The following is a 14,589-nucleotide window of genomic DNA, read 5'->3' on the forward strand; positions in this document are numbered from 1 at the left end:
AAAAAGAGGAAAATATTTCCAGGCGTCTTGGAGATGCACAAACATCCTTACTAAACATGGGGCTGAAAAAAGACCATGCAGGGCTCAGCAGAGCAATTACATTATGGTCAAACAAAACATGCTAAATAAACATATATAGCAATAGCTAGGGATATACAGGAGCAAGATTTATTTTTCAGATACCAAGAAGGAAGGAAAACCAGTGTTTAAGTATAGACAAAGCATAAAACATCAATCATGCAGGAAGAAAAGCATGGGATCAAAGGGTTTTCATTAGTAAGAAATCAGAAAAACTTAGTATCAAAGAAGGATTGAAATTCACAGACAGAAAGTTATATTCAACTCACATATCAGGAAATAATAAAGTCAATCTAAATTCCTAAGACAAGCACCATTTATTTTAAAAGCTCAGGTACCTAACAGCATCACTGGGGATAGATAATAAAATACTTAGAGAAATGCCTAAATGAGAGGTGAAGAAATTCACATAGTTTAATAACTTTTTTCCTCATCTCTCTCCACCTCCATCCCTTCCTTTCTCCTTCTTTCCTTCCTTGCTTCCTTCTTGCAGAAAAGACACAATCCCTTAAACTCCAGGATCACCCTAGCCCACAAAACACACACACACATACATGTTAGCAATGAGATATGAATATGCTCTAAATATGGCTAAAGCAGTCTAGGATACAGACAGAGCCAGCTTTTATGACTCTCAACATTGTCTTAGAAGGGAAGAGGAAATGCTGATGGAGGTAAGATGGAAGAAGACTGGTGGATAATGTGGCTGCCTGGAGTTCTAACAAGTAGGGGCCATAAAGAAACATGTCAACCAAGCCAAATTACCCAATAGAGGGCAATGAAAAGAATACTGAGCTCCAAGTACCTTCTCTTCTATTTCCTAAGACACATAACTTAACATTTCTAATGCTTCAGTTCTCTCATCTGTATAATAAGGAAAAAATAATGTCTCATTTTATGATTTTGTTGTGATTATCAGAGGTGTAAAAATCTTTGTAAAAGGTACCATGCAAAACAAGTTATCATTGTACCTTAGAAATGAGTTTTCTATATAGACCATCTAAAATTTCTTTGAAATAAAAATTAATTTTTAAATGTTCTAAGATTCCACTAACTATAAAATTACAGAGAATGAAGAAAAGTTTTTTTTTTTTAAAAAAAGCATATATACAGTAAAATGAATTAATTCATTACTAGTGGAGAAATGAATGAATTATGACTGTAAATGGATTAGCAGAGTTGAGTTCTAAGTAGCTATCATCATCCCAGACTTTAACTGCTATCAACAAATACTACAAGGAAATCAGAAACAAACAGAAATGCACAGACCAAAAGCAAAAAAGGAAGAAAAACAACAAAATAAAATTTTAAAGAATCAAGCTAAACATTTGTTGATTTTGTGAATCACACTGGTAATTAGAATCGCAAAGGTCACATACTGACCCATTATCTAGAAATAACTCTAATGGGTGAAAGAGCACAGGGAACCAAGAGCAGCATCTATAAAGCTACACCAACTGAGCTTGTAATCCTGATGTCACTAAGTATCATCTAGATATTGATTCTTTTCTCTTGTGTGTGAACAGGTCCAAAGTTCAGACATACAGTAAGAATCATCTCTTAAGTAAAATCCAAAAATGTAGAGTGGGACTGAGAAAGACATTGAGAAAACAGCTGATAAGAGAAAACAGCTGAAATTTGGATGCAGAAAGGGTTCTGATTAGTAGAAGGAACAGCTAGCAGTTAGGTCTGTCATTCTTGTTAGTAAAGCTTGCCAGGCTTATTCTCCTTACCTGAAGACACATATGTTCTTTCAGTTGAGGCTGGCATGCCAGTGATGATCTCTGCAAAAAAGAAAAGGTGATAGGATATTACGATGTACAATCAGGAGGCTGGGAGCCAGGACCACAGCCTGCCTTCATACTGCAAATAAGTATCGAGGAAGGAGGTATTGCAAAGGGGTCAAGAAAGTCCTCACTTCAGCATTACAGAGAGTGAGAAATGCAAAAACAGACAATCTAAATGAACAATTCTTCCTTCTTGGGCCAAAAGCATGAGACTAACTATACTAGAATAATTAGGAAGAATTCACTACACTTCTGGGGTCAATGAGGAAGAACATAGGCCAAAGAGGCAGTGAGTTCTCAGAAAGTAAAGGAGCAACAGGGAAGCCAAGAAAGTCAAAGCTATGTTATCAGAATTTTTATGTTATAGATCTTTGAAAAAATATACTTTTGTTCAAAAATAAGAACAAGCAATGCTTCTAGTTGGCATTGGTGAAAAAAGTCAAGTTCCAGCAGGGAGCTCTAGTTAAAATTGACAATTTTAAGACTACCTGGAGCAGGATATAGAGGAAGCAGGCAGCACCCACTTAAAAGAATTGAAGGAAAAACCTGCAGACTCAGGACACACTATTATCCGGAGATTTGTGGTGGTCTTGTTCAAGACATTGAACTTGTTTTCCTTCTGTTTTTGTGATGGGACAAAAGGTGGCTATATCATCTAATTCTGTATTCAGTCCTTCTAAAAAGGACTACTACTATACAAAAATGACTAGATCCGACTGAAAATCCTAAGGAGGTCATTCATGCTATCAGTTTAGGTCTGAATTAATGCACTGTTAATTATGGAGTTAGATAAGTTTATTGTCAGTATAATCATCTTTAAATCTAGATATGACTATTTAGGGTTTACAGGACTAGACTTCTCTAGTGAGAAAGAGAAATCAATGTAAATGTCAATATTTCTTCAACAGATGAAATTCTCTAGGGACAAAAGTTTTTGCAGAATTGAAAGGAAAGAGAAAGTCACGTGAGATTCAGAAGGGATGCTTAAATATCAAGTTAATTATGAATAAGACCAGAAATGTACCTTTAGTAAGACCAAATGTGTCTTACTGGTGCAAATTAAGTGAGGATGGGCCTCCTTTATCAAGGATTAAGAGGACAAACCATACAAAGAGTAATACTGTCATCAAGATATCAAAGATGTATACATCAGTTCTTAAATCCACTAAAAATGGTACAAAGTGAAAATAATTCATATGTAAGTATGTACTACATCCTTGGGACTTTCTCAAGAAGTAGGCATTAAAGAGAATATTTTGAGCTGATAATATGGATACTGGTTTCTGAAGCAGCCACAAGTATCTCTCTTGAGTTGGGCTGTAGATAATGAAATTGCTCTTCTTGGAGAAAATGTAATAAGAAACGTTTATTTAAGCTTCACAGTATATATCCTCTTTAGCAATACCTAGAAGAAGCTCCATGTTTCCAAACAATGTGCCCCCATTAAGAGAGAAGCCTCCTCATTCTGCCCTTCAGACTGTATCAAGGTCATGACAACCAGATTGATGTAGGGAACTCAAGACGCACAACAAGAGGTGAGCAAACTCTAAATCCCAAGCTCCAACTCAGATATCAAGACTCCCCTCAAATTGATTTTTTAATTGTTTACAAAATAATTAGTTGTCTACTGTGACCTTCCAAGGGAGAAGAAAAAAAAAGTTTTTCTATCACTGGCAAAAAAAAAAGACCTCAGAGTAGAGGAAAGGTTAACCATACATTTCCTTTTTTAATTGAATGCTGCATAAAAAATACCAGAACAGGAGGCTACTATAATGATGCATGTACACAGAGACAATTTAAAATAACCTCCCTTCCTAAAATTAGACATTTATCCCAGAGACCTCAAAAATATCTTTAGTGATTATGGTCTCAAATGAAAACTTTCTAAATTTATCTTAGGGGGAATACAGCTTAGAAATTAACATGTACTTCTAAATGAAAGTCTTCATTTGAAAAAGAAATTTGCCAATAAGAATCCTTAATCTTTTTATTAAAACCACTGAGCAAGCACTTTGTGTGTGCTATGGGCAAAATTCATAAATTTATAAAACCATCTTCTGTTATAATTTTAAAATAATTATAATAAATAATTTATAATATAAATTTGAAAATAATTTCATACTATATTTATGGACTTCTAAAAAAATTTTAAGTCTTGAAATTTCCCTGATGATTATTTAAGCAATATGTTTTCCAACAGTAATTTGGTATATTAAATTTGTTAATTTACTAAAGGACACCCCCTTCATTAGAGTAAATTAATGAGGATTCAGGATCATCAGGAACTGAATAATACTGAGCAACTTATGCCAAGTAGACAAGGAAACACAAGGAACATTAGTGTATTTGTAATATTTCAGTTTTTTAAATAAAGTGGATCTGTTCTCAAGGAACTGTTGCAGTGTCTGGGAAGGAATTTTTTTAATTATTATAAATGCATGACTTGTCTGAGATTTCACCATAAGCATAATATACTAAACATAACTATTTACCAACACACACACACACACGTATGCAAACATACATGATGTGTCTGTATTTGTTTCAACATTCACTTGTGTGTCTCTTTGTTTTCTAAAATTATAAACCAACTATTCATACAAATATTTGATACAGTGACTCTTTTTAAAGATTAACAAAGTAGGCACATTTATTTATTAGTACTAGTAAATATGACTTCAAGCACATCTTTTGAGCATTTGAATTCTTGCTTATAATGAGTGTTTACTCTAAAGTAACCGAGAACTTTCAAAATTAATAATAGTATAGAAACATGATGGATACTATATACCATCTACCCTATTCTATTCATATTGCCCTTGCTTATTAGCTTCCACAGGCATCCGAAATGATATAACACATGTGGAGACTGCTATACACATTATAAAACGTATTATGTGTTTTTCAGCACAACTTAGATTGTTCACTAATAGCATGGCATTTCTAAAAACATTGTCAATTGAGGGGGCCAAACCTATTACCTGCATGAGCCAAATCTGTAAGGCACCAATCGATAATTTAATCAAATTTTATAAAAATAATGTTTTTCTATTCTTCTCAAGTAAAAGAGCTATTTTATTGCCAGAGCTCAAATTGCTCCTGTGGGATCCTGAATCTCACTAAAATTATTTTTCTCCTGATTAAAAAGGAAAACATAAGAGATGACTGAGTAGTTGTATATTCTCCTGTGTTAATCTTTGAAAAGAGAGCATTACTTAATTAATTTGAAAACCGGTTAAGTCTATTATTCTCTTCCCTATTCTAATACCCAGGAGTTTTCATAGAGCTTGTTAGCTAAGAATTAATTGCTAAATGAAGGTTTCCTATAGAAAGACCAAGCTAGATAAAGTACAGATAAAAATGAAAATATAGTATATGAGCTGTGAAATACGGTATGTGGCATTCTCAGTTGCCAAATATGAATTTATGAAAGGAATATACTTGTAATTCATCAGATAATGACTGCTACATATGAGGTCCTTCTTTATATAAAAATTCAATGTTAAATAATCCTCAAAGTAATCGGCATTTTGCTTAGGTTTATAGGTCTACAATGGCAAATTCTGTTTTCCAATTCCAAATGGAAGTTAAAAGGCATTGAAAAAGGCAGAAAACATAAATTTCTAAATTGTTTCTTAGCAAAATGATTGACTCTGTGTACTTTTCTCAATGCTTGAAAATAGTGGTCTCTGTTACTCAAGTGCATAAAAATTTACATGGACTTTCTAAAATTTTTTATCATTTCATTTACACCCATTTGTTAATCTAAGTAGATCTAAACAATAACTTTCAGTGCAGAAAATATTTATGATCTCAACTAATTTTAGTCTAATAACTATTGTAGTTGTCTTACTTGGATTAAACAGAGTGCCAAATAGCTTACTCTTTGGGGAAGAAAGCAAAGATCTTCTGATGAATATCTCCCCACACCCCACCCATCTGTCTTAGAATCATGCATCAAAAGTAATTTGAAATATTTTAGTCTAAAAAAGGTACTATGTGAAAATTTAAGTAAATTAAAAGCAATCCTTTATATATGAAGGTATGAGCATAATTATCAGAGTGTAGCAACATACCAGGATCATTCATCAAAGCGACCTGTATAGAAATCTTCTAATCATAGCCATGTACTCTTGGAAGAAATATGTTATAGGTGAGTACAGAACATAAAGTAAAATTATATTTCTCTCTTCAAATTTTTCTCAGAGACCTAGAGATATGGGGATATGCTGACACAAAAGTTGTACATCTGAGCACCAGTGACTCAAAACCCAGCTGAGATTCCTTTAATAATCAGCCATGAATTGAATATAGTAAAATCACAGATAGCAGTGAAGGAGGATGTAGGATCCTGATACTTAAATCTTTCACTTACAGTTACACTATACCTAAGCCCCTGGGGTATAGGGTATCTACCAACACATACAATAACCAGTCCTTATCAATCTTGGTGCCTGTGAAGACACAGATCTTGTTGGGCAGCCTGCTTCACCACCCATCCTCTGAAGGTAGGGTATTTCTGAGCAGCCACATTTCTGTCTTCTCCCTTCCTTGGTGAGCAGAAGTAGATATCTAACCAGGGGGAAATGATTTGCAAGTTCTCTCAGTCTTCTGGTAAAGTAAAATATGATAAACCCTGATAATCAGATTCTGGTTAAGGAGAATTTGATTGGGGAACCCAGAAAGCCATCATACAGTAGGAGTTAAAGGAAGCCTTAAATAGAGCTGAGGAGAATATGGCCATGTGGGATCATCAGCAGGTCAAAGTTTTGAATTTTTAGAAAGCATACTGAAATCAGGAGCAGTTATAAGTCATGGGAAATCTCAGGTACTTTTAAGGTAGAGGCTCTCAGAGATGCCACAAGTACAATTCCATCTCACTGAGTTCCAGTTTGTATGAAGTTCCACTTCTTCCCCATAGAATCTCTCTATTTCCTTTGACTCACCCCATTTCTTCAGTTCTGTTCTTCACAAGTAAAAGAATCTGCTTAAATATTTGCACATATACATTCAGATATTGAGTGAACTTCAGTATACAAGGAATTGAAGAAACCTGGGTTCATGTCTCATTTTGTTATTAAATATATTTGTGATTCTAAACAATTCTGTTTTTTATTCTAAATCTCCCATGTCTTTTTAAATACAATGAGAGGGTTGGATAAGGATGATCTATTCCTCACATGCCAACAAGACCACAGTGCACTGTCATCAAGATTCTTCACTCCCCTCATTCAGATGTTTGAAAATCAATAGAAAATATTCCTGAAAGAACTTTAGTTGTTTGTCTGAAAATAATTTGCTTACAAATTTTATGAATTTCTCTTAATTCTTGTCAGGTTATAAAAAAAGATTCATTATCAAAAACACTCTTTCAAAAAATTTTTAAATTAAAAAAAACCACTTATTTCATTTATCTATTATAATTTGTGGAAATTACATATTCAAGTTTGAGCACTAAACCAAGGCCTGAAAGAGTTAATATACAAAAATGAACTGGATGTCTGTGCTATGTGAGAATAGTAAAAAGTCATATTATCAAACATTTAGTACACAAAAATTAATTTTAAAAAACTCTACAGGCTTTGGCCAGGAATAATATACTGGTAAATAATTCATTGCTTAATCCTTTAAATCAGAAACCATGAAATAATCACTACGTAAATACTTAGTGAGACTATGATACTAACTATAGTTTTATTCTATTTTCTGGAACTGCATAGTTTGCAATAGTTACACAAATCTAATCCAAAGGTCAAAAATAATAATCCAATAGCATTTATTACTGAATCAAGCAAGTATCAAACTGAGGACAAGCTTCAAAACATGGCATATGAGAAGTAAAGAATGATGCACTGGCTGGGCACAGTGGTGCATGCCTGTGATCCCAGTGGTTCAGGAGGCTGAGGCAGGAGAATCGCGAGTTCAAAGACAGCCTCAGCAAAAGGGAGGTGCTAAGCAACTAAGTTAGACCCTATCACTATATAAAAATACAACATAGGGCTGGGGATGTGGCTCAGTGGTCAAGTACTCCTGAGTTCAATCCCTGGTACCCTCTCCCAAAAAGAATAATGCACTGGAATTGATTTTTAAATTAGTTTCATATAGCATCATATAAAATCCACGTGGGGTAAATTAATACTAGCAAAATGCTATGCATTAGTTAAAAAAGTAAAACAATTTTATATATGTCCATATAAAGTTTAAATGGCTGTTACAATTTAACTACCATAAGCACTACTCCTAAAAATAGTAATGGGTTCTTTTCATGGTTCTTTACTCTCTGTGGAGGGAGTACATTTACAATGAAAATAACAAACTTTGATTACACTGCTACAGAACAGTTCATTGGGAAGTCCACAGAGAACAAGACATTAACCTGGATTTTCCCAACCCTGTTCCATATTTTTATCTCACTCCCCTCTCCCTATCCTATTACATCACATATGGATGAAGTGACAGAAACTACATCAGGACCCTATGGAGTTAACCAGAAGTTATTTACTTTTCCTGTGCTGACCTGGTTTTTCTACCTTATCACTTTAAGAGACCATGTCCTTGCAAAGAACATTCTCCCCCATCTTCTACCAAGAAGTAATGCAATTAGGCTTGGCTTTATAAAGTTGACAAGAACTTATAAGGGCAATCATTAACTGCCATAATTAAAAAATAACATTTGATTATTCCAAGAGATTTAAATAAGCATTTCTAGGTCACCAATAGCTCCTACAGATATCTCTATTGAATTGTGGAGTATTGGGGGTTTAATGAAACAGAGAGACACTAGCTATGGATCTTTTACTTTCCTATACAACTCAGAGAAGTTGTCAGAGGGCAGGTGGATCTTTCTACCTCTAAGTCTTTCATTTCTTTAACAAATATCACCTGGCACTGTTTTGAAGAAAAATGAATGAGAAGCCTGTACATAGTAGGAAATTCACTACCTCTAAGATTTTCCTACTGTCAAAATTAATAGGCCCTAAACAATTAATAGGCCTAACTTGCTGCTTAACTTGATACTATCTAGAGCCAAAAGTAATCACTTAAGAAAATATATAAAGGAACATAAAAATTCCCAGGACTGTGTATGTATATGTGTGTATACATACATGTAAACATGTATATACACAGAGTTATACAGACAATATAGGCATGTCATATATATCTACGTATACATATATAATACGCATATCTTCTTTCTGTGTGTATTTGTGTGTCTGATAGATCCAAAGACTGGACTGCCCTTTCTAAACAGCTTAAATGGGACAGTACAATCTCCTTCTCTTAACAACATAAGTCTCTCCACAATTCATAACCTATTCAAAACCTTTAAAAAAATCTATGTAAGTCCATATCGTTTCACGAAGTGAAGAGCTATAGGAAGGAAGCCACAAGATGCCTGAATGTTGATTTTCTTTCCAACTTTTCTCTTTGTTCACAATGAGATTTAACCCACCACTTTACCATAAGTCTTACCACATATCTTGATTACTCCTCTTACACATTGGGAGACAAAATACAGCAGGTATCTCTTACCATTTGAGTCAACAATGGTGATATTGGCAGAGGCACTGTCATTTCCTAATTTGCTGATCACTTTGCACATATATTCTCCAGAATCAGCCAGTGATGCTTTGTTAATTCGAAGTTCTGACTTCCTACAAGATCAGGACCAAAGTGGTATAAGTATATAGCACAGAAATCTAGTAAATACTAAAATATATATATATATATATATCTGTAGTTTCAGAGTTTACAAACTCCTCCTCCCCACCCTACACATATCATGTTAAAACACAACTTACATCGATTTGATTGCATGATTGACCCAGAGTAAAAGTGAGATAAATCACATTTAAGTTATACCACGGATATAATCTTATCACATGTACCAGTATTTTAAAGGAGGCCTTTCTAATTTTTCTTTTTATTCCTCTACCTCTACTACTACCACATTATGCCTTAGATGTTAGAGTTCAATTCATAAATTTTCATTCCTTCCTGCATCTAAATGTCACCAGCCACAAGGGAAGAGAGAGAAGTGTAAAATCATTTCTTACAAGTCTGGTAAGGTCAGACATTTAAGGAACACTAGAATAGGTAAAAATGCTCTGTGCTTCTCAGTAGAGTAACATCAGGAATAATGTTAATTTTGAATGAAGAGGATTTTTCATTTCCAAAAGAAAGGGAATCTGTCTTTCCTTAAGATTATCATAGCTAGAAGCATAGTACCACATGAATGTTTCTTAATGCTGGAATAAATATTCATGCAACAATAGCACATACTTTTACAAAAGTCTGAATATTAAAATCAATATTCACCATTTTGAACATGGGCAGCACTATGATTTCCATTTTTCTGTTTTACTGTTGCACACAGACTGCAATTTAAGGACATAAAAATTCAGAACTACTAGGATTGGCTCAGAGTTTACAAAAGCCTTTTCAAAGCATCTCAAGCATCTTTCTATGCTCTGGCCAGGTAACTGTGACTTCCTGGGCTGTTGAAAGGAAGACAATACAGAGAAAAGGAGGGAGAAAGGAAAGACAGCAATCTTTCTGGTTGATTTTTTTTTACTCTGCTAGTTGTTTAGTAATTTTTTTCTGGTCTTGTAGACACACAGTTAATTATTAACCAGGTATACTCAATTATTCCAAATTTAATTCCTCCTCTTCTCCAGCTTATCAAATTGAATTGCCCAAAGATCTACATGTAAGCCTTACGGTCTTCCATCTCGGTGCTTTGGGTTGGGTCCTTTCTTCCTCCTGCAATGGGGGCCCTGCATTTTTACCCATCAAACTCTTAGTTGACCTAGAAGGACTATCTCCAGTACCAACTGTCATCAAGTCTTTCATGATTATGCATCTAGAGCTACTCCCCTCTAGATTCTGACAGCCTAAGCACCTCTCTTAGTCTTTAATAATAATAATAATAATAATAATAATAATAATAATAAACAGTTCTTTCATTAGGTCTTTTTTTTAATATTTATTTATTTATTTTAGTTTTTTTCAGCAGACACAACATCTTTGTTTGTACGTGGTGCTGAGGATCAAACCTGGGCCGCACGCATGCCAGGCGGGCGTGCTACCGCTTGAGCCACATCCCCAGCCCCCAGTAGGTCTTATCTATATACCTAGTACATAAAAGTCAGAGGGGGGAGTGGTAACTTAAATGTATTGGTATTCTCAGAGCATATATCCTTGCTTTGTCTTTGGGATGTCCTCAAACATTATTGGATGAATGTGTGAATAAAGGAAGAAAATATTTGGCTATTCCTACTTATGCACTCCTCAGGACCTAAAGTTCCTCATGTAGGTGACAGGAAGAGAAGATTCAATGTTAAGAGGCTAAGACTGTCTTAGTGGTCCAGACCAATGACAGCAATGGATTGAACCAACATGTTGACTGAAAAACTACACTCACTAGTCATGATTCACAAGGAAGTCAACAGGCAAATTTGAGGATAAATACATAAACAAATCAAACAGTTCTATACTCAAAAAATTGGAAAAATATTAAATAAAAACAAGCTTTTTTTCCTTTTTCTCAATTCTATAGGGTTTCTTACAGTCTTTAATATACTAATGTGTGTTAGTATATTATTATATTGTACATCTGACAGTCTAAAAATAGGATACGTTATTTCATTTCTCCCAAATTATTTGACCATGGGATCCTTTTCACTCACATAAAACACCTTTAATGTTAATAATAATGTTTAATATTAATACTTAATGTTATTATTTTCAGAAAAAATGGTCCATAGAAAAAAGCTGGCAAAAAAGTGGATCTAATACAATAGTACCCTTGTTTATCTATGAAATGGAACTACCAATGGCCATTTAAGAATATTCACACATTAATCAGAGAGCTTACAAATAGTAAAGTTTCCCTAAAGTATATTCCTCTAAACCAAAATAGGCTGTTTTTATGGCAAGTGTCCCGACAATAAAAATTTAATACTCAAAATACAACATATTAGTATATCACTGTGAGAGGTTCTGAAATCTTCCAAGCCTGGTTTTAGAGTATTCAAATATAAAGATTTTAATGGATTATCAGCTTTTCATACACTTGGCTCATTCAGGACAATTTTCTTTCATGACAGGATTCTTTGAAAGATAAAGAGGAAAAAAGGGCTAACTGTTTAAAACCATTAACAATAGATAAAGCCAGAAGACTATTAGAGTGGGAAATAACACCCTAATCTTCAACACAAGAGAAAGAATAAATTACTAAAATAAGAAGATGGTTACTTTTCTTGTTAAGTCCCAAAATTCTGAGATAAGATTATTACAAAAGCATCCAAAGAATCCACAAAAACCAAGAACAGCCCTTCTTTCCATTTATATAAATCTAAGAACAATCTTAAATTTGAATGTAAAAACCTTTTTCTTGACCCTAGCAATTTAACTATTGAACTGGATAAAACCGAAGGATCATGGTAATCAAATTTATAGTTAACATAAGCTTAAAAAGATAGCTCTAAAATAAAAATTCTCCTAATAGGCCTAGGCAGTGCTTCCTGGAATACCAACCCAAGTAATATAATCAAATGCTATGCTTGAAAGAAAGGGAACAAGAAAAAAAGAAAAAGACTTTTTTTTCCTGCTCAAATAAATATTGCATTAAAGAAAGCTAAAGGGAGTTCATAACCCACTTGAATCAAAGTGTGGAATATGATATGTCAAGAAATTTGTAATGTTTTGAACAACCAACAATAAAAAATTAAAAAAAAAAAAAAGAAAGCTAAAGGGGCTTTAAAAAAACCAGTACTTCTCTGTAGTTTTTAAGCAAATGTGTAATGTGAATTTTTAAAGTCAGCATCACAGGTAGCCATGGAATCATTTCGGTAGAGAATCTTTTCAGGAGTTCTAGGGCAGAATGTCAAGATTCAATTTAATCGCAAAACAGATACATTCAGATTCAAAAGTCAGTGATCCAGGCATGGTGGCACATGTCTGTAATCCTAGTGACTTGGAAGGCTAAGGTAGGAGGATTATGAGTTCAAACCCAGCCTCAGCAACTTAGAGAGGCCCTAAGCAACTCAGTGAGACCCTATCTCTAATAAAAAAAAATAAAATAAAAAATAGCTGGGAATGTTGCTCAGAGGTTAAGCATCCCTGGTACCAGAAAAAAGAAAGGAGTGGGTAGAAGTGGTAGAAATATGAAAGGGGAAAGAAATGCACTGGCTACAATATACAGAGCAAAATTTTTTTTCAAGTAGCAATATATTTAACATTAAGCCATTTATTTACAAAAATATTTTTCAAATAAGAAAGAGGAAGAAAAAAAGAAACTTATGCACCCGTGAACCACATTAATATTAAACCAGAGCATAAATGAAATTTGATTCAAGGCCAATACACTGACCACTGGCTGGATCACTTCTAGAATACTGAACTATTTTTTTAGAGTGACATTTATTGAGAAATATCATTAAATGCAGGACTTTAAATGATTGTGATCAGACTTCAATAGGGACTAGAGATCTAAACAACAGAGAGGATTCTATTAAAGAAACAAGGTTCCATTGGCAAGCAATTATGAATGAAGCATGAGTAGCTAGTTAAATATATTTCATGACTGTCATCCAGAAAAAGCAATCACTTGGGGTTGATAAGTCTTACAGAAAAAGGACCTAAGATAGAACTAAACCTTACAGGAAAAAGAAGACATGTTTTGGGTGAGATTATAAGGAAGAATAATAGGAAGGACTTTTTAAGCAGTGAGAAATAGATAGGGTATCTTGTCAAAGAGTTAGGTTTTCTTGTTGGAAAGATTCAAGTCTGGAGAGCCATCGGCCAAGCATACTCTGACAAGAATATCTCTACGCAGAGAAAGATTAAATTAGATCAGTGGTTTCAACTATTTTTGCAACAAAATCCTGCTTAAAATGAAAGCTTAAATCAAAGTCTCATATTCAAGAACATTATAGAAAAAAAGTATTCAGGTAAAAGTGATGGCAATCCTTTTTGCAATTCAATAGAAATTTAGAATTCTCCAAGGACACAAATGGAAAATCAATGATCTAGATGATCATTACAATCCCTCTGAACTGTAAGGATTCATTTTAACTATGATTCTTTGATACTCATATCCTATAGCAGGGACATAATGCCATAAGAAAGTAGAAATTACCAAACCTCTCTTGAAAATTGTAACTTGCACCAATTTCTAAGGCTTTTAAAAGTATGAATACAGCCCCCTTATATTTCTTCAATAGGCTGCCACATATTGTCCATGGAAGGTTAATTTGGAAAAAATATTGCAATCCCTTCAAACATAAAGGTAACTTTTTGCTCTTTCATTTATGAGTTTTCTAGGGTCTAAAAGTTTGTGTGTCAATGAGTTTCCAAACTCTGAAAGTATTCAATGAGTTAATAATTATTTAATGTAAAATGTTTAAAGTAATGCTTGCAATTATGTAAGCTCCAAATAAGTGTCAAGTACAATAATAAAAATTCTACACTCCTGAAATATTTGCATTTTTATAATAAGTGATTAATTCAAGGTTCCAATAGCTATTATCACGTTTTTCTAATTTAGCTTGATTCTTCCCCCATAATTTAAAGGGTAAGGCAACTTAAACACACATAGGAAGCAGGTTCTCGGTTTGTACAAAGAAGCAGGTTCTTGGATTGTACAATTCAATTCTTCTGATGATGGAGGAGTTATACACACTTTGCATGTGTCTGTATATTCAATACTGCTTCAGATACT

The 14,589-nt window shown here is 33.9% G+C and overlaps 1 protein-coding gene across 1 annotated transcript in view; it reads right to left on the minus strand.

Moving 5' to 3' along the window:
* The window catches only part of Nrg1 (neuregulin 1), a 1,010,326-nt gene that overhangs the window by 143,088 nt on the left and 852,649 nt on the right, over window positions 1-14,589 (minus strand). The window contains exon 3 of the mRNA XM_071609220.1: window positions 9,399-9,520. Coding sequence (XP_071465321.1) covers window positions 9,399-9,520 — 122 coding nt within the window. The remainder of the gene's footprint in view (window positions 1-9,398; window positions 9,521-14,589) is intronic.

The sequence above is a fragment of the Marmota flaviventris genome, chromosome 3, assembly GCF_047511675.1.
Source record: "Marmota flaviventris isolate mMarFla1 chromosome 3, mMarFla1.hap1, whole genome shotgun sequence".
Taxonomy (NCBI): Eukaryota; Metazoa; Chordata; class Mammalia; order Rodentia; family Sciuridae; genus Marmota; species Marmota flaviventris.